This window comes from Nerophis lumbriciformis, linkage group LG24 (genome assembly GCF_033978685.3).
Source record: "Nerophis lumbriciformis linkage group LG24, RoL_Nlum_v2.1, whole genome shotgun sequence".
NCBI lineage: Eukaryota > Metazoa > Chordata > Actinopteri > Syngnathiformes > Syngnathidae > Nerophis > Nerophis lumbriciformis.
The window spans coordinates 13,580,001-13,602,393 of record NC_084571.2 but is presented as its reverse complement, the minus strand read 5'-3'; the positions used below and the strand labels follow the sequence as shown (position 1 = coordinate 13,602,393).

Genomic DNA, 22,393 nt, shown 5'->3' with positions numbered 1-22,393 from the left:
ATTATTGATGAATGAGTTATGATGTAGATAATACAGAACAGTTTAATGCTTCATTGTTATTCACAAGATCACAACATTTCATTTTCACCTCGCTTAGAAAAATGGTTTCAGATTTTTTCCCAAAATAAATTTCTGGTATTCAAAGACATACGGAGATTCTTACTGTGGTTGTTGAGCTCTTCGTCCAAAGTCAACAGGTGGTCGTCACCGAAGAGGCTGCCTGTGTCTACAAGACAGGACTTCATCATTACAATCGTGTTCTCGCTCTGCGTGCGTGTCGTTTTCTCCACAACCTACCAACTGTAGTCACCAGGTAGCTGTCGTTCATGAACTCCGACAAATCGTCTGAAACAGCAAAAATCAGACAGCATTTGTTAAAAAGGGTCATGTACTGCAAAAATCACTTTTCCTCCCTTTTTTTGGTGTTTTTGAGATGCAAAAGTGCAGAAAATGTGAGTCTTTGAGATGTTTATAAAGTAATTTTGTCATGTTCCAAACTTCTTTGGAGATGAGTTCTGATCTTTACCAACCAGTGACGTCAGCAGATGTCTCCACACATGGTAGAGGTTTGCCTGAAGACCTCTGCTAATTTCGGCGGTCCTTGAACTCATCGTAGTTTGTTTACATGTACAACTTTATCTGACGCTGCCACAGATAGACGTGTTTTATGCCACTCCTTCTTTGTCTCATTTTGTCCACCAAACGTTTTATGTTGTGCGTGAATGCACAAAGGTGAGCTTTGTTGATTTTATTGACTTGTTGGAGTCATATTTGGTCAGTGCATGACTGCAAGCTCACTGATGCTAACATGCTATTTAGGCTAGCTGTATGTACATATTGCATCATCATGCCTCGTTTGTAGGTATATTTGAGCTCATTTAGTTTCCTTTTCTCATGCCCTCTGTGTATTTAATTTACATTTGCATGTCTTATGACACATTATCTGTATGTAATATTGGCTGCATTTCTGATAGCTATGTGCCATGTTGTTCCAGACCACAGCAAACGTTACTATTTTGTTCCAGACCACAGCAAACGTTACCATTTTGTTCAAGACCACATCAAACGTTGCCATGTTGTTCCAGACCACAGCAAACATTGCCATGTTGTTCCAGACCACAGCAAACGTTGCCATGTTGTTCCAGACCACAGCAAATGTTACCATTTTGTTCAAGACCACATAAAACGTTGCCATGTTGTTCCAAACCACAGCAAACATTACCATTTTGTTCCAGACCACAGCAAACGTCACCATTTTGTTCCAGACCACAGCAAACGTTACCATTTTGTACCAGACCACAGCAAATGTTACCATTTTGTACCAGACCACAGCAAACGGTACTATTCTGTTCCAGACCACGGCAAATGTTACAATTTTGTTCCAGACCATGGCAAACGTTGCCATGTTGTTCCAGACCATGGCAAACTTTACCGTTTTGTTCCACACCACAGCAAACGTTACCATTTTTTTCCAGACCACAGCAAACATTGCCATGTTGTTCCAGACCACAGCAAACGGAACTATTTCGTTCGAGACCACGGCAAACGTTGCCATGTTGTTCCAGACCACGGCAAACTTTACCGTTTTGTTCCAGACCACAGCAAACGTTACCATTTTTTTCCAGACCACAGCAAACGTTGCCATGTTGTTCCAGACCACAGCAAACGTTACCCAGCTTGCAAAGATTGTAATACATCCACGAGAAGAAGACGGCCTGCCGTTTCCTTTAACTTGAACACACACATTCGTACCTTTACCTCTGTAAAACTAAAATGATGCTATTTGGTAACAGTAAAAAGGAATGTCAAACACAAATAGATTCACAGAAATCAATTTTTTGGGTGTAATAATATTTTAACAAATGATTTGGTGAATTTGCAAACAGCTAAAATTATAAACAAAGCAAACTATAAGAATGTAAGACAACTTTTCTCAACTAAAGAGGAGAAATAAAACTTTAGAGAACAATGTAATTTCAAACATGTGTATGCATGTACAACACTTAAAACCTTTACTATATCAGTATGTGGAATTAAATCATGGCATTGAGTAATAAACAATCTACTAACATTCTTCCATTACAATAGAAGCAAAAAAGTGTGTTTAGCCACAGATGTACGCACCTGTGATTGAGGAGAATTATTGATATTTTCACATGCGATTGAATTGAACTGTACGCACCATGAAGGTGACACTTCATCCGAATGTTAGTAATGTGTTGAGTTGTGCTATTTAAGATCATGTCAGTATGTATGTGTATGTGTGTGTGTGTACAAACCCCAAAAGCAGTGAAGTTGGCACGTTGTGTAAATGGTAAATAAAAACAGAATACAATGATTTGCTAATCCTTTTCATCTTACATTCAATTGAATAGACTGCAAAGACAAGATATTTAATGTTCAAACTTTGTTATTTTTTGCAAATATTAGTTTGCAACATATTTCAAAAAAGCTGGCACAAGTGGCAAAAAAGACTGAGAAAGGTGAGGAATGCTTATCAAACACTTATTTGGAACATCCCACAGGTGAACAGGCTAATTGGGAACAAGTGGGTGCCATGATTGGGTATAAAAGCAGCTTCCATGGAATGCTCAGTCATTCACAAACAAGGATGGGGCGAGGGTCACCACTTTGTCAACAAATGCCTGAGCAAACTCAACGAGCTATTGCAAGGAATTTAGGGATTTCACCATCCACGGTCCGTTATATCATCAAAAGGTTCACTGCACGTAAGCAGCAAGGCTGAAAACCAATGCCGGTGACCTTCGATCCCTCAGGCGATACTGCATCAAAAAGCGAGCGACATCAGTGTGTAAAGGATAACCACATGGGCTCAGGAACACTTCAGAAAACCACTGTCAGTAACTACAGTTCTTCACTACATTTGTAAGTGCAAGTTAAAACTCTACTATGCAAAGCCAAAGCCATTTATCAACAACACCCAGAAACTCAGCCGGCTTCGCTGGGCCCGAGCACGTCTAAGATGGACTGATGCAAATTGGAAAAGTGTTCTGTGGTCTGACGAGTCCACATTTCAAATTGTTTTGGGAAACTGTGGATGTAGTGTCCTCCGGAACAAAGAAGAAAAGAACCATCCGGATTGTTATTGGCGCAAAGTTGAAAAGCCAGCATCTGTGATGGTATGGGGGTGCATTAGTGCCCAAGACATGGGTAACTTACACATCTGTGAAGGCACCATTAATGTACATACAGGTTTTGGAGCAACATATGTTGCCATCCAAGCAATGTTATCATGGACGCCCCTGCTTATTTCAGCAAGACAATACCAAGCCACATGTTACAACAGCGTGGCTTCATAGTAAAAGAGTGCAGGCACTAGACTGGCCTGCCTGTAGTCCAGACCTGTCTCCCATTGAAAATGTGTGGCGCATTATGAAGCCTGAAATACCACAACGGAGACCCCGGACTGTTGAACAACTTAAGCTGTACATCAAGCAAGAATGGGAAATAATTCCACCTGAAAAGCTTCAAAAATTGGTCTCCTCAGTTCCCAAACGTTTACTGAGTGTTGTTAAAAGGAAAGGCCATGTAACACAGTGGTAAAAATGCCCCTGTGACAACTTTTTTGCAATGTGTTGCTGCCATTAAATTCTAAGTTAAGGATTATTTGCAAAAAAAAAAGAAGTTCCTCAGTGTGAACATTAGATATCTTGTCTTTGCAGTCTATTCAATTGAATATAAGTTGAAAAGGATTTGCAAATCATTGTATTCTGTTTTTATTTACCATTTACACAACGTGCCAACTTCACTGCTTTTGGGTTTTGTCCTGTATTATTGATATTTTTAGTTCATTTAGCATTTTATATGCTTGAAATTGCTTCATTTAGGCCAACAATACTTGGAATATGCTTGAAAAAAGTGAAGCCGCAAACTTTTTTTTTTTTTTTTTTTTTTTTTTTTTTTAATGTCCTGTCCAGCTTCTCAGGCAAATCATATAGTTGATGTAGATGCCCATGTCGGCTGTTCAGATTTACTTTACAAAAGAGAAGTGTAGGATACTTCTCTTGTTGCCTTATTTGTAATTGACTTTATTAAATGTATTTATATTATCATTTAGTGCAGCCGGGCCGGAGCAGGAGGGGATAGAAAGAGAAAAAAAAAGAAGACAGAGGGGGAAATTGTGGGGACAAGAGGGGGATTAGACAGAGAGACAAAAACAACAACAGCAAACAACAACAACAACAACAATAGAGCAACATCAGAAAATATGACATGTACAAATATGATGGTAAAAGTAATAGCAAATAAGCAGTTAGCGAAAAATAAAAAATAATACAGAAATGACAATGAGCATTATTACACTACAAATGGATCAATACAAATACCAATAGAAATAGCGCTATTGATAATGAACAATACCAATAATTTACCTTTATTATCAACAATACAGTTGTTTAAATGCAACAATACATATACGTAATGATAACTTGAGATACGAAAGAATGCAGAAAAATGGAGGGGGAGAAAGAGAAGCAACCTACATTAACCTTGTAGATTGTTATAGTCACAATAGGTTAAGCTTTGTCAGTGTGCCATGTGTTACACCCAGTTTACCCTAGGGCAACAACGTTAATATATGTTTGATGAAACGTGATTATGTGCATGAGTGTAAGTATGCATATGTACTTGTATATGTACAGAATGTGTATATGTGTTTGTACAATGAATGTATATGTACAGAATGTGTATATGTGTTTGTACAGTGAATGTATATGTACAGTATGTGTATGTGTATGTTTGTATATTGAATGTGCGTGTGGATGTACGAACATTAGGTAGGTAAATATGTACTGTATTTGTGTATGTATGTGGGAGCGTAGGTACCTATGTACGTATGTGAGCATATGTGAATTTGCATGTACAATACATTCGACTCCCAGAGTGCGTGGGAGCCAGAGCACGGCCCCATCACCCCCGAGAGCCCAACCCACAAACAGGAGGCGTGGTGCCCAGGGAACCAGGGACCACCGCCCCCACGCAGCCAAGCCGGCCAGCGACAGGAACCCCAGAGCCCGACCCACCGTACCGCCCACAAGGGCCAGCAGCAGGCCGCAGACAGACGCACCCGGCAGAGGACAGGGCACGAGAAAAGCAGGGGACAGCCAGACCCCAAGCCAGCGAGAGACCACACCCCACACGGGCAGAAAGGCGAGACGCCCCGCCCGAGGGACCCAGAGACTCCCCGCAACCGGACGGAAAGACCGCCCCCGCCCCACCGGCAACCGGGCCCCCACGAGCCCACCCCCCACCCCCGGAGAGCGCGGCGAGGCCAGCCCCCGGCCACCCCACCCAAACCGGCCGCCGCAGGACCACCCAGGCACAGGGCCACGGGAACCACCCACCCCACCCGCAGGGACCCCAACGATGGAGATGGAACAACCAGCAACCGCCCCGCCGAGCCCCCCCCTGAGGGAGGGGAAAATTAAAAAATAATATTAATAAAATATATTAAAAAATAAATAAATAAATAAATTAATTAATTAATTAAAAAAAAAAAAGAATTAAAAGAAGATCACAGACATGCTGACAAACAAGGTCACTACCCCAGCAACTGGCCGACTCGCAGCACCTCGGAATACCTTGCAGCACCAAGCTACCACAATAGACGCAGGGACTAGGCCCAACAGGCCCCAACCAAGACGGGCACCCGGAAGGGATGGACAGCGGGACCCAGGAGCTCCAGACACGCAGTTCGGAAGCAGTAGCCTGAGGCGTTGACCCCCGTCTGACAGGCAGGCCCAGAGCGTACCCCCAGAAATATACATACATACATACATACATATATACATACACATACACACATACACGTATACATACCCACACATACACATATATACATATACATACACATATGTACACATACACATATATAAACATACATACATACACACACATATACATACATATACACAGTTCGTCAGCCCCGACAGCCATCACGCGCGCGCGCTGCCACCAGTCACAACATCAGCCACACCCCTGCACCAGACCCAGCAGCCACGGGCGCCCACACCACAAACAAATGGCAGCAGAAACAGCAGCCGCAATAACCCCAGACAGCCAGCACCAGCCAATCAAATCAAAGCGATCAAAAAAAAACTGCGACCAGCAACCACACGCCACCAGGGCCACGGAGACCAGCCGGCGCCAGCCCGCCGGTCAGCCCGAACGCCAACACGCAAACAAGAGACACCAACAACCCCCCCAACCAAAAGGCCCCCCACCCCAACCCAAACCCGCACAAACACACCACCGCCCAAACAACCGAGACACAGCATCCAGACCAGACACGGGGGCTGCGCCGCCACCACACCAAGTCACCAACAGAGACCCCACAGCGCAAGGTCGGGCCACACGGGCACGGACCCCATCCAACAGGAAGTGAGACCCGCGCGACGCCACACACAAATAAATAATAAGATTAAAAAAAATAAAAAATAAAAAAAATTAAAAAAAATAAAAAATAAAATTTAAAAAATAAAATTAAGCCGCAAACTTTAAATGGTGATGGATGACTGTCAACATGCACTTTGTTGAAATAAAATAAAAATACAAGTTTGAGGGTTTTTTTTTTTTTTTTTTAAGAGTGTAAACAGCGAATGTATGCAAAATATTCACCTGGTAAATCTCCATCGTCCAGACAGACAATGGAGTCCTTCTCCGCTTCCTGCATCTTGGAACCTGTTGTGAACAAAGACTTGATATAGTGTTCATATCCTTGAAACATTTGTATTGCTTCAAACCAGTTTTCTCCGCATCCTAAAAACAAACTTTTGCATGTGCAAACCTTACAAAAGCACATGTTTCTAGTAGAATCCACAGAGATGCATTAATACAGGCCTATGTCAACATGAAGGACTTTAGACCCGGACCTTAACCCCACATCTTTGGAAATAAAACCAACAGAGCAGGTCCTAAATGTGTAGAAATATTTGACCAATAATGACTTAACCTGTAATGATTATGAACAAAAATTACAGTATATAAGCTCGGTTCGTCAAAAGTATCGATACTTTATAGTTTCATTTGTGTCTTTACTGCAAATTTTTTTTAGCATAACATTTTTTTAACTGAATATTTTCCATCAAATTATGCTGACAATTTCATTGAATAAAATTTGTGAGCAAATTATTTGTTAAAACACTGCAGAACAAATCTCACTGTTTTAAAAATTCACACTGATAAAGCTTAACCTATGTAGCTATAACAATCTACAAGGTTACTTTAGTCCGCTAACTTTCTGTCATTCAAGTTTTCATTACATTTATTTATTGTTGCATTTGAATCTATTGTATTGCTGATAGAGTCATATAACTTTGTATGTGACACTTTTTAACTGCTAGAATGCTAATGTTAGCATGCTATCATACTAATATAAACATGCTACCTTTTTAGCTAACTTTACGTTTTTTTTAATCTCATTAGACAGCCATACACCTTACAGTTAAATAACTTGGTATGTGACACATGCTAACTGATCGCATGCTTACTTTATGAACTAGTTTTGCAACCGTTTACCCCAGAGTCCTACAACTTGGTACATGACACTTGTAAACCATCCATTCATCCATTTTCTACCGCTTGTCCCTTTTGGAGTCGCGAGGGGTGCTGGAGCCTATCTCGGCTGCATTCGGGCGGAAGGCGGGGTGCACCCTGGACAAGTCGCCACCTCATCACATGGCCAACACACCATTAGCATGCAAACGTTAGCATACTAACATTAAAGTGCTAACTTTTTTTGTTAAATGTACTCTTTTTTTCTCTAATCCCCCAACCATGCACCTTGGTAACTTGGTAAGTGAGACAAGCTAACTATTATCATGCTCATGTTAACTTGCTAGGATGCTAACATTAACATGCTAGCTTTTTATTAGTTATTGTTATTATTCATTATCAATAATGCTATTTCTATTGGTATTTGTGTTGCTCTCTTTGTAGTGCAATAATGTTCATTGCAGTGACGTGCGGTGAGGTTGATGGCTGGTGAGGCACTGACTTCATCACAGTCAGATTTACAAACATATGAACCCTAAAGAGTATCTTATTCACCATTTGATTGGCAGCAGTTAACGGGTTATGTTTAAAAGCTCATACCAGCATTCTTCCCTGCTTGGCACTCAGCATCAAGGGTTGGAATTGGGGGTTAAATCACCAAAAATGATTCCCGGGCGCGGCGCCGCTGCTGCCCACTGCTCCCTTCACCTCCCAGGGGGTGAACAAGGGGATGGGTCAAATGCAGAGGACAAATTTCACCACACCTAGTGTGCGTGTGACAATCATTGGTACTTTAACTTAACTTTAACATTACACATACAAACTGTAGCACACAAAAAAGCACATTTAATAAAAAAACGTTATTATGGTCTTACCTTTACTTATAAATGCGCCGCTGTTGTGCTGGATTAATGAACCCCCTGATGGGAGTGTTATATCAACTAAAGCCCTCACTTCAACTTTCCACGTGCAAGATTGAATCTATTTAAAAAAGTGTAACCGAGGGTTTATAAATGTTGCCTATACTGTATGAAACTACAAAATAACAAACACGGAGGCTCCAGTTTACACGAGGACCACTTTATTTACCTTCTTTCAAAAACCTCCGCAACGTGACATCACTTCCGCTCTTAGCGCCTTCAAAATAAGAGCTCAAGGCATATACTGTATAACAGCGCATAACAGGAACTTAACATCACAAATAGGAAAGCCCATAAAAATAGGTTACAAAAGTTATTTAATAAGAAGCCAAAAAGTGGAAAAACAATAATGTTCGTGTTGGAGGAGTTGTGAATTAGGTACACCTGCAGTCTGCAGGTGTACCTAATGTTGTGACCCTGCAGTCATTCACAACTCCTCCAACACGAACATTATTGTTTTTGTACTTTTTGGCTTCTTATGAAATAACTTTTTTAAATAGATTCAATCTTGCACGTGGAAAGTTTAAGTGTGGGCTTTAGTTGATATAACACTCCCGTCAGGGGTTGCCGTGCATTAGTGATGGGATCGGCAGTTTTTTTGACTGTACTGAATCACTAGAATCAGTTCCTTAAATTGATTCGTTCAAAACATTTGTTCACCGAATCACTTCTGCAGCAGCAGTTCTGTGGGCAGGTTGGCGAATCACGAGTCAGTCAGTAACAGCTTCCCCAGCGGCAGATCTCGGTGTGTGTCAGTTCGCGAACGACACAAGCCCTCAGCACCCAATGAACGACACGCACAGTGACTGAACGAGAGCCTCAATGTGACGTCCTCCTCCGCGACAAAGTCAGTTCTCTGTGTCAGTAGGTTCGCGAGTCCTGTTGTTAAATATGTTTTATTGCACTGAAATGAAAATAAGAAGTGAAGTGAATTATATTTATATAGCGCTTTTCTCTAGTGACTCAAAGCGCTTTACATAGTGAAACCCAATATCTAAGTTACATTTAAACCAGTGTGGGTGGCACTGGGAGCAGGTGGGTAAAGTGTCTTGCCCAAGGACACAACGGCAGTGACTAGGATGGCGGAAGCGGGGATCGAACCTGCAACCCTCAAGTTGCTGGCACGGCCGCTCTACCAACCGAGCTATACCGCCCCACAAGAAATAAATAAAAGTGGGAAATAAAAAAAATAGTTATAGCCTACTAAAATGCTTGCAATCAACAGTTAAATAAATAGGCCTAGTTTGTGTAGTGCAAAAACAAATATTAAATTAAGAAACCCTTAACAAATGCCAACATAAAAACTAAATGTTCTGTAGCAAAGAAAATGTAAACTTAAATATGCAAACAAAAAGAAAATAAATACCTTCAAAATAAAACAAATAAATTAAGAGCCAGAAATGCCAACATAAAAACTAAATGTTCTGTAGCCTACGTTTAAAAATATAACAAAGAAAATATTAACTTTGTCATAAATGTGCAAACAAAAAGAAAATAAATAGGCTACCTTAAATAAAACAAAACAAATATTAAACCAAGTGCCAGAAAAGCCAACATTAAAACTAAAATTTCTGAAGCTTACATTTAAAAATATAAAAATGGAAATATCAACTTAAATATGCAATAAAAAAGAAAATAAATAGCTTAAATAATATAAAAATCAAGATAAATAATAGCCTATGTATATGTACATACATTAGTTATTATTTTTATTTTAAATCTTCTCAAACAGCCTGCCCTACACTTTACCCCCCGCCCCTCCCCCTCGCGTCGCTGCTGCTCAGCCTTGCCCTGCACTGACTTTCTTTCTGTCTCCTCTACTCTCATAACTTTATGTGTTGAGATAATGTGTGTGTTTGTTTTCATGTGGCTTGAGTCAACATTAGCCGTTAGCTTGGAGAATGAATGGAGAACGGATGCCAATGGCATGAAACATATCCCCGCGACGGGAGGAGAATCACTCGCGGCATTGGGGCAAGCAGAGCAGAGAGCGAGAGCGTTGTCGTTCACTGAGTGATTCATGTCGTTAATCCGCGGTGAACGAATCGTTCGCTCAGTCCCTCCCCCCGCCCCCATGATGAGTAGCTGGCTGCGTCGTTCGCCGACGTCGAGGGTTCAGTGAGTCACAGAATGCGCCAGTTCCACTCAAACAGGTGTTGTACCGAAATCTGTTACCCATCAGAATTTGTGACTCCAGGGGGCGATGTTCTCATGGCGTTTGTTTGATGGTTAAACGGCAAGCCCAAAGAGGAGGCGAAGAAGAACGCTTGCGTAAATGGCGTAAACTATCGTTGTCAGAATTTCAGCATTAATAAATTACACATATTCTGGAAATCAATGATTTACTTTCATTATAGTACGAGTCCATTGTATCAGCTGTTGATTCTCTCTCACACGCATACATTTTCCGGATTAAAAGCTATCATGGAATGAAACGTCAGTTGTCAGAATTTCAGGATTAATAAATTACACATATTCTGGAAATCAATGACTTATTTTCATTATAGTATGAGTCCATTGTATCAGCTGTTGATTCTCTCTCACACACATACATTTTCCAATACATGCAGATGCGGTTGTTCTGTTTGTTATGGCTGTATATGTTCCATATTCTTAAACCAGTCACCTAAATTACAATTTCCTGCCCTTTTTACACCCCCCCTCCCTTCATCTCCATTCACTTTTTCTCATTTGGACCCCCAGAATCAGGACGCACTAGGGTTACATTTTCTGATAAACTGTGACTTGGCCGTCAGATTTCGAGACCTTACTGTATGTTCCCTATTCTTAAACCAGTCAGTTGATGTCCCAATACCACAATTTGTATCGTCCAATTTTGGACAGAAGAATGTGACAATCCTGTCCTCCCCAAGCTTCTTTGATATCTGCCAGAAAGATTTTATTTTTTAGAAATGCGAGGTAAAAACAGAGGTGGTAGATATGTAAGAGGGGATGAAATGTTGGTGTTCACATTTAAATGAAGTAATGTTTCTAAAATGGGTTTTTGGTCATTTACATTGCTCTGGATTATGTGAGATGGCAGGGATTCCATGGGATCCTCGGGCAGGTGTCATCCCTCTTTTGGTAGACCCAGAGGTGGCTGAGGTGGTCTCACTGGTGTTTGGGATGATGGCTGTGGCAGGTGCAGAAGAATCTTCAACTGCTGTGGTGGCAGGTGAGGTTGTATTTGGAGTGGCTTCAGCAGGGGAATCTGTGGAGCATGTCCTCAATTTGGCCGGTATTCTAGGGCCTTCCTCCACATATTGTCTTAAATGATCAGCATTGACCTTATACACAGGCTTTCCATCTGTGCTGACCAGGTCAATACTTTTCCCCTGAATTTTTGTTATGCAAAATGGACCAAGGAAGTCAGGGTCAAGCTTTCCCCCTTTTCTTTGCTGACTTCGGACATTTCGCAAGCCACACCATGTCCCCCACCTGCAGAAATTGAGTTTTAGGCCTGTTTTTTGCTGCCTGGGTTCTTTGATGAGCCTTTTCTTGATTTTTTTGTACAATGGCTAATATTTTCTCCTGCCGTTGTAGATCAAACATCACTTCTTCCTCTGCGTATAGCTCCTCAAAAGACTTATCAACCTGTGGCAGAGAAGAAACGGATGCTAGACATACACTGTAGTACAGGCAAATTGGGATTGAAGTCTTACACAAGGGAGGAATACTGCATAGATGGAATTGAAATGTAGATGAATGAGAGTTAACCTGGAAGTTCTCTGCAACCTCAGAAGGGTATCACGCCTCCCTTCCGAACATGAGGAAGTATGGCGAAAATTTTGTGGTGATTTGTTTTTTGGTGCGTAGGCCGAACATAACTGCGTCCAAATAATCATCCCAATCGTTCGCCTTGTCTTTCACGAGTTTCCCCAGGGCTCTAAACAATCATTTCATAGAAACAACATAGATGCTCTAAAAGTTTGGAATATTTTGGGTGAAACTAAGACTTAATGGAAAAAATATCTGACAACTATAATTCTAATCATTAACAAAGCTATAATGACATGTTTTTTTTTTTTTTTTTTACCTCTGAATGCTAGAGTTAAGTCTCTCCACCAACCCATTTGTCTGGGGGTGGTATGGAGCACAAAGGCTTCTTTTAACCCCCAAAAGCCGGCAAACCTCTGTGTTGATCTGTAAAAGTAGTTTGTAATTTAAGGCTTCAAGCACTTTCACATGTTTAGTCCTTTTAAACCTCACAATTTAAGTCAAGCAGTATTCTATCAACAATATTATAGTCATCAATCGTATCAGTGAGAAGTACAACACACTAATTCTAAACTAAATCATAAGTTTGTGTATCTAACATCAAACAAAAAGGTATATGCATACATTGTTGACAAATTCTTTGCCCTGGTCAGTCAGGATTCTTTGCGGAACCTCAAACTGATGGAAAAATTTGAGGATGCACCCTGTCACTTCTTCTGCTGTTTTAGATTTTAGGGCATATGCCTGTGCCCATCTGGTGCAGTAATCTACCATCACACAAATGTATTGGTTGCCTGTTTTGGTCTTCACCAGCCTGCCTATGAGGTCCATTCCGACCAGCTCAAAGGGGCATTTGGTCTTGAAGAGAAGAGTGGAGAACAATGTTAGCGTGGAGTAAACACACAAAAACTCACACCAACACATGGACAATTATAGCTGCTATGAGGCAATGGTTCGGGGACATGCAAATTTAGGCAACATTTGCATATTCTTCACAACTAGTTTGACTTTGGTAGTCTCAAATGATTGACCTATAAACAGCGAGGCCTTATCCCTGCCAGAGTTTGAATAGGGCCACCTTTTCATGGGAGATTGCAGTGCTAGCCACCCCACCTGTCGCCAAGGATACATGCTGTGTAATTAAAATGCAAAAGGTGAAGTTCACCTTGATTGGCTTGTACTCTGTGCCTGCCTTTAGGTCAACCCTGCCCTTCTGTTGACAGGATGTGCATTCAGACACCTGAGTATAGAAAACATTGATCAATACAAAATATTTAACGGCTTAAAAGTTATGTCAGTATGGGTATGTGCAGAGTATGTTATTTCATTGTTTGACAAAGGGGAATGGGGTATATAGGCCAAAATGGTAAAGACTCTTTGATATATACTTGGGAATCAAATTGTTTATTTCAGCAATGAAGGCCAAAATATCTGAATTGTTTGACATTCAGAATTTGTTTTAAATTGCTCTATTATTTTTAATGTTTTTATGACAAGCCAGCAGACTGTCCTTCAAAGTGGACAGTCATAAGTGCCCTTCATAAATAAAATGATGGACTGTATTCCATTTATTTCTGACAAGGCAGCAGTACCTTTCAGTAAGACAGGCAAGACATGTTGTAAAGGCAAAAATGAGGAAAAACCAAATCTTACCCATTTTTCAATGTCACACGTCATGGAGGGCCAGTAAAATCTCTTGGAAATTGCATCCCTTGTTTTGATCTGGCCACAATGTGCACCAATGTCACTTGAGTGGAACTCTCTAAATATGGCATCTGCTTCAGCTGCCCCACACACCACTTTAACTTTCAGCTCTTTGGCCGATCCTTTGTGGCGGAGGTAATATAGCTTGCCATCTATGACAAATCAAAGCATTAATTGAAAGCTTATTTCTTACAATGAAAAGTAATACAGTGAAATACAAATATCTCTGATTTGAAATCCAGAGATTGCAGCAATGGTATTTGTTTATTGTAGAAATTTCAATGCTTTACTTGCTGTGCTCGCACCTAACAAAGTGAGCGGCCTAATTCAATACAAATTAAATGCAAAACTCACAAATGGCGTGGGGGCAGTGTATATTCATTCATGAAGGATCTATGTATATTAAGATTTACTCTTAGACTATTAAATTAATAAAATGAAAACATGGCTCCGAGACCGTTTATTTATTCATCAAAAAAACAAAACACATGAGTAAATCCGCGACAAAAAATATCTTATTCATCACACAATCAACTAGGATATGGGCACGGCCTCAAAGGGTCAATATCCGATGAGGCAGAGAACTGCCATCAACCCAAAATATACAGAAAGGGTTTTTTGGAACAAAAAAAGGAAATTAACATTACTTTCACTTTTTCTTCAATTTTCCATGGATTTAGGTTAAAATATGTACAATTTCAGACACCATTTATGCACCTGAGTAAAGTTGCGCCGCATTCTCGTGCTAGGTGAGAGTCCATCTTAAGTATGAAAATCTACAAACACTGAACACTGTTGCCCTCTGTGTTTTAACATTTTGATTTCTATTTACTGTTTTAATCGGTTTCACCCTTAAAATCGTTTTTAATCATATTTATTTTATATTGTTTTTATATTGGTTTTATATGTATTTATTTTTATTTTTTTATTCAGTCATTGGTGGAGCTCAAGATAGTATTTGAATGTTGTTTTTAATATTGTTGTGCAGCACTTAGGAAACATTTTGTTGTTTAAATGTGCTATATAAATAAAGTGGATTGGATTGGATTGGATTGAATTATGCTGTAGTTAGTATAATGTAAAACTGTAAATTTAGAAAGGGAATGCTCTGTTTTTCTTTAAATACATTAACACCATCACATTTTGTTCTAATAATACTAAGTCGTTGAACCTCTTGAGACAATTTGGCATTTGTTGGGGTGGTCATCAAGTGCGATGCTAGGTACCATAACTTGCCTTCCACAATGTAGTTTGCCGCTTTTCTTTTCAGGTTGAAGCGCTCGTATTTTTTGGAATTTGGTGGTACTTTCCCTTCGGTAAGGTATTCCAACAATTCTCTATAGGTGCTTGATTCCATGATTTAGATTGGAGTCAAAATCCGCTAATAAATTAGAAGGTGGGCTTCAAACTGGATAAAGCCAAATGTTTCAAGTACCTTGGTAAGGCGCCACCTCCTAATAGTGTGAAATGCCATACATTTACGCCTAATTGACTGGGCAAAACGCCGACGGCCGGAAAATGTAACCCTAGTGCGTCCTGATTCTGGGGGTCCAAATGAGAAAAACTGAATGGAGATGAAGGGAGGGGGGGTGTAAAAAGGGCAGGAAATTGTAATTTAGGTGACTGGTTTAAGAATATGGAACATATACAGCCATAACAAACAGAACAACCGCATGCATGTGCATGTATAGCCTTATCTATATTGGAAAATGTATGTGTGTGAGAGAGAATCAACAGCTGATACAATGGACTCATACTATAATGAAAATAAGTCATTGATTTCCAGAATATGTGTAATTTATTAATGCTGAAATTCTGACAACTGACGTTTCATTCCATGATAGCTTTTAATCCGGAAAATGTATGTGTGTGAGAGAGAATCAACAGCTGATACAATGGACTCATACTATAATGAAAGTAAATCATTGATTTCCAGAATATGTGTAATTTATTAATGCTGAAATTCTGACAACGATAGTTTACGCCATTTACGCTAGCGTTCTTCTTCGCCTCCTCTTTGGGCTTGCCGTTTAACCATCAAACAAACGCCATGAGAACATCGCCCCCTGGAGTCACAAATTCTGATGGGTAACAGATTTCGGTACAACACCGGCATGGCCGCGGCGGAGCTCAACGTACTGAACTGAGAAAGGAACGAATCAGTTCATGAAGTGATTCGGTTCAGTATGTTCACTCAAAAGATTCGTTCGTTCGAACGAATCCTTCGCGAACGACACAACATTATTGCCGTGCATTATACGGCGGGGGTGCAGGAGGCGAGCCTCAGCCAGTGCGTCTTTTGCAGCAGTTTTATGATCGCTCAGCACAAGAAATACGTTACACACATACAGTTGTTGACAAAATACACTGTACATTATATACCTCAGCTAACTAAACTATGGAAATGTATAATATAGTTCATATAGCAATACGGTCTCACTGCACAGCAGGCCAGCAGTTAGCCGAGTACGTCCATGTTGCGGCACTGAGTGACGTGCCTCGACTGGCTGCTGTTCACCGCACCGTCTCTTCTCAGTATTTGAATGGCAAATGTGAAAATTCAGCGATTTTGAATAAAAATAATCTAAAACTGGTGAAGTTAAATGGAAAATAACTTTATAGTATAATCACTGGATACATTTAACAATTTAATATATATTTTTTTCTTTTTACATTTTTTGGCCTCACCTGCCTCTAGTGACTGCACGTCACTGGTTCATTGTCATTTATGTGTTACTACATCAACAATATGATTTTCCTGAGTGGCTGGACAGGACAAACAAATATAAAAAATCAGTTCGGAAAAATTCTATGCAGAAATTTTTGTTGCTCCAAAACTAAAGACTCACTTCCGGTAAATCAAGACTGAAGCAAACAACACTGTCTGAGTGTTAAGTGAATATTTATATTGAATATTTCTGCACCCACGCGACTTTAAATAGTATAATTTGTCTCTAAAATTGTTATAAGTACACCTCTGCATAACAATATATATGAACTTACAGCAAATAATAATTTCATTATGAATTGAAACGACTGCCAAAACAATGCAAACATATACAAATGCTATTACTCTCGCTCAATGATTAGCAAGTAAAACGACGATTGTCTTCAATTAAAAACCCTAGGGTTATGAAAAATGAACAAATTGCAAGTATTGAAAATATCTATTTCGATTAAAGAAATAATTTGCATGTATAAAAACTCATTTATTCAAGTAAAAAAAACATTTGCAAGCATAAAACTTTTTTTTTTTTCAAATAAAAAAAGATTCACAAGTAAAACAAATGTTTTACTTTAATCAAAACAATGATTCACAAGTATAAAAACAATTTTCTTCAATTGGAAAAGAAATTCTCGAATAAAATAATAATTATTTAGTTACATTTTTTTTTACAAGTATAAAACTATTTTCTTCAATAAAAAAAATATTTGCAAGTAAAAACAAAAACATTTTCTGCAAAAAAACAATTTTTAAGGATAACATTTTTTCTGCAAGTAAAAAAAAAAACGATTTCTAAGTAAAAAAAACAACTATTTCTTCAATTAAAAAAATGATTCTCAAGTAAAAAAACGAATTTCTTCAAATAAAAAATGATTCGCAAGTAAAAAAAAAAAACCTAAATATTTTCTGCAAATAAATGAACAATTTGAAAGTATAAATACCATTTTCTGCAAGTACAAAAATAATTGAAAGTATTAAAAACACATTTTTTTTCAAATAAACAACTTGCAAGTACAAAAACTGTTTTGCAAATTAAAAAAAACATTTGCAAGTATAAAACAATTTTGTTTCAAATAAACACACGATTTAAAGTACAAAAAGTTTTTTTAAATAAAAAAATAATTGGCAAGTATGAAAAATATTTTCTGCAAGTATAAAATGAAAGTATTAAAAACATTTTTTTCAAATAAACGATTTGCGAGTACATTTTTTTCTGCGAGTAAAAAAACCATTTGCAAGTATGAAAAAAAAACTATTTCAAGTAAAAAAAACAATTCACAAGTATAAAAAACATTTTCTTCAAAAAAAAAATTGATTGGCAAGTATAAAAACAATTGTATTTAATAAAAACCCCCGATTAACAAGTATACCATTTTTTTCTTTAATTAAGAAAAAAAAATTCTGCAAGACGAATAGCAAGTATGAAAACAATTTTCTTTAATTAAAAAAAGATTCACAAGTATAAAACAAATGTTTCCATTAAAAAAAAACGATTCACAAGTATAAAAACAATTCTCTTCAATCAAAAAAATTATTGGCAAGTATAAAAACAATTTTCTTCAAGTCAAAACTTTTGTCAGTGATATGCGCGATCCACAGCAGCAACAACTGGTGGTGCTATTGAGTCAATTTAAGGCCATCTGTTATTTGCGCATGGCGCCCTTCACAAAAAAAAAACCCAAAACAAAGAAGAAGCAGGGCGTGGAGTAAAAAGGCGGAGAGAAGAGCGGTCCAAACAGTATGACTGGGTGCTGAATCATCAAAAAAAGGGTAAAACATGGAGTACAAAGGTACAGGGCAGCGCTCCAATTTGAGTGTTTGTTGCCACACAAACCTTTTTGGAGACGAGAGAGGAAAACTTACAGGTTAACTTACAGGTTGAGCTTGTTTCCCATCTCTTCTGTCCGCCATTTCACTCCTTTCCCCCCACCCCGCTTCTTTTTCTTCGTTGTTATTTTTGGCAGACCGTTCCCAAATACCATGCGCCTCGATCAAAAAAACCTTACATTAACTGTTTTTGTTTTTTTAACAGAACTTGAACCATTTGATACTAAAAAATACACTTATATATACACAATAAATGCTAATAAATTCAAATGTAACATTAACTCAGGAGCCCAATATAAAATACATTTTAACCAACAAAACAAAAAGTAATAGAACAATTTGTGCAGATGTTTTATTTTAAATCAAAGTGAAGAAGTCAGGATTACAACTTGTCGGAAGCGTGATACTGATAAAGCATGAGAATTTCGCCCAAAAGTGGATGCTTTGCATCTTGCGCAATAGGCGAGGCACTTTGAGACTGGCACATTTAAGGTGGGACGTAGACCAAAAGACCAAAAGTGTCTAGGCACGGTGCAACATCGCCAGATAAGAGTGAATGTCTAAATGAATTAACCCTTTCTGCTTCATAACCTTTTCAGTCTGTCATTTGATGGGAGGAACCCAAACAAAACTTCTACTCAAGTAAAACTACAGCTTATTGAAGGTAGAAAAGTGTGATACAAGTATGATCCATTTATGTTAGAGCACAGGTCTTTAACGGGGTCCATGAACCCTATGGGGTCTGCAGAGGTCGTGACATTTTTGGTTGATTAGAAGCTTGTGGATGGCTACCAAAAGCGCCTTATTGCAGTGAAACTTGCCAAGGGACATGTCAGCAAACGTTTGACCCAGCAGATTTGGTCACATTTTCAGTAGACCCATAATAAATTCATAAAAGAACCAAACTTCATGAATGTTTTTTGTGACCAACAAGTATGTGCTCTAATCACTCTATCACAAAAAAATAAGAGTTGTAGAAAGTATTGGAAACTCAAGACAGCCATGACATTATGTTATTTACAAGTGTATGTAAACTTTTGATCGCGACTGTATATATGTGTATATATGCGTATATGTATGTATGTATGTATATATATATATATATATATATATATATATATATATATATATATATATACGCACACATATATACAGGTATATATGTATGTATATATATATATATATATACACACACACACACATATATACATACATACCAGTGACGTGCGGTGAGGTTGATGGCTGGTGAGGCACTGACTTCATCACAGTCAGATTTACAAACATATGAACCCTAAAGAGTATCTTATTCACCATTTGATTGGCAGCAGTTAACGGGTTATGTTTAAAAGCTCATACCAGCATTCTTCCCTGCTTGGCACTCAGCATCAAGGGTTGGAATTGGGGGTTAAATCACCAAAAATGATTCCCGGGCGCGGCGCCGCTGCTGCCCACTGCTCCCCTCACCTCCCAGGTGGTGAACAAGGGGATGGGTCAAATGCAGAGGACAAATTTCACCACACCTAGTGTGTGTGTGACAATCATTGGTACTTTAACTTAACTTTAACTTTACACATACAAACTGTAGCACACAAAAAAGCACATTTAATAAAAAAACGTTATTATGGTCTTACCTTTACTTATAAATGCGCCGCTGTTGTGCTGGATTAATGAACCCCCTGATGGGAGTGTTATATCAACTAAAGCCCTCACTTCAACTTTCCACGTGCAAGATTGGATCTATTTAAAAAAGTGTAACCGAGGGTTTATAAATGTCGCCTATTCTGTATGAAACTACAAAATAACAAACACGGAGGCTCCAGTTTACACGAGGACCACTTTATTTACCTTCTTTCAAAAACCTCCGCAACGTGACATCACTTCCGCTCTTAGCGCCTTCAAAATAAGAGCTCAAGGCATATACTGTATAACAGCGCATAACAGGAACTTAACATCACAAAGAGGAAAGCCCATAAAAATAGGTTACAAAAGTTATTTAATAAGAAGCCAAAAAGTGCAAAAACAATAATGTTCGTGTTGGAGGAGTTGTGAATTAGGTACACCTGCAGTCTGCAGGTGTACCTAATGTTGTGGCCCAGCAGTCATTCACAACTCCTCCAACATGAACATTATTGTTTTTGCACTTTTTGGCTTCTTATGAAATAACTTTTTAAAATAGATTCAATCTTGCACGTGGAAAGTTTAAGTGTGGGCTTTAGTTGATATAACACTCCCGTCAGGGGTTGCCGTGCATTATACGGCGGGGGTGCAGGAGGCGAGCCTCAGCCTGTGCGTCTTTTGCAGCCGTTTTATGATCACTCAGCACAAGAAATACGTTACACACATACAGTTGTTGACAAAATACACTGTACATTATATATCTCAGCTAACTAAACTATGGAAATGTATAATATAGTTCATATAGCAATACGGTGTCACTGCACAGCAGACCAGCAGTTAGCCGAGTCCGTCCATGTTGACGCACTGAGTGACGTGCCTCGACTGGCTGCTGTTCACCGCACCGTCTCTTCTCAGTATTTGAATGGCAAATGTGAAAATTCAGCGATTTTGAATAAAAATAATCTAAAACTGGTGAAGTTAAATGGAAAATAACTTTATAATATAATCACTGGATACATTTAACAATTCAATATATATTTTTTTCTTTTTACATTTTTTTTCTTTCCATGATGGCAGGTGAGGCCCCGCCTCACCTGCCTCTAGTGACTGCACGTCACTGATACATACATATATATACAAATATATATATATACACATATATATACATACATACATCTATATACATATACATACATACATATATATATTGTTGCGCTTGTAGCGTGAAAGCAAGACAACTTTAAGTATCGTTTGACACACAAAAAAAACGTGTGCGTCATTTATTCCTTCAAAACTAGAATGAATGAACGCTTACTTCACACACCCTCAAAAATGGCGGGAACAACAAACCCCCACCTTTGGGAGAATCTCCTGACGGCCACTTAAAGGGGCCGCACTGAATTACTCATACTCACTCTTAAAGGCCTACTGAAATGCGATTGTCTTATTTAAACGGGGATAGCAGGTCCATTCTATGTGTCATACTTGATCATTTCGCGATATTGCCATATTTTTGCTGAAAGGATTTAGTAGAGAACATCGACGATAAAGTTCGCAACTTTTGGTCGCTGATAAAAAAGCCTTGCCTGTACCGGAAGTAGCAGACGAGTAGCGTGACGTCACAGGTTGTGGAGCTCCTCACATCTGCACATTGTTTACAATCATGGCCACTAGCAGCGAGAGCGATTCGGACCGAGAAAGCAACGATTTCCCCATTAATTTGAGCGAGGATGAAAGATTCGTGGATGAGGAAAGTCTAGAGGGCAGTGGGAGCGATTCAGATAGGGAAGATGCTGTGAGAGGCAGGTGGGACCTGATATTCAGCTGGGAATGACATATATATGACATATATATACTCATATATATACTCTATTAGCCACAACACAACCAGGCTTATATTTAATATGCCACAAATTAATCCCGCATAACAAACATCTCCCCCCTCCCGTCCATACAACCCGCCAATACAACTCAAACACCTGCACAACACACTCAATCCCACAGCCCAAAGTACCGTTCACCTCCCCAAAGTTCATACAGCACATATATTTCCCCAAAGTCCCCAAAGTTACGTACGTGACATGCACATAGCGGCACGCACGTACGGGCAAGCGATCAAATGTTTGGAAGCCGCAGCTGCATGCATACTCACGGTACCCTGTCTGCGTATCCAACTCAAAGTCCTCCTGGTAAGAGTTTCTGTTGTCCCAGTTCTCCACAGGCCAATGGTAAAGCTTGACTGTCATCTTCCGGGAATGTAAACAATGAAACACCGGCTGTGTTATCCGGCACACCAGTCAAGGGGTGCATTCAACGGCGGGGGTGCGTTATCCAGCACAATACCTGCCGCAATACACCGCTTCCCACCTAC

At 39.2% G+C, this 22,393-nt stretch overlaps 1 protein-coding gene across 3 annotated transcripts in view; it reads right to left on the bottom strand.

Annotated features, from left to right (window-relative positions):
* The window catches only part of ciita (class II, major histocompatibility complex, transactivator), a 52,784-nt gene that overhangs the window by 28,271 nt on the left and 2,120 nt on the right, over nucleotides 1-22,393 (bottom strand). For 2 of the 3 annotated variants that reach the window (XM_061981602.1, XM_061981601.1), the window contains exons 1-3: nucleotides 6,637-6,830; nucleotides 298-345; nucleotides 164-226 (exon numbers count right to left, since the gene is read on the bottom strand). In XM_061981602.1, the coding sequence (XP_061837586.1) occupies nucleotides 164-226; nucleotides 298-345; nucleotides 6,637-6,820 (295 nt within the window). In that variant the 5' untranslated portion in view covers nucleotides 6,821-6,830. Of the gene's footprint in view, nucleotides 1-163; nucleotides 227-297; nucleotides 346-6,636; nucleotides 6,831-22,393 lie in introns of those variants that run through there. The other variant, XM_061981603.1, reaches the window with a different exon arrangement.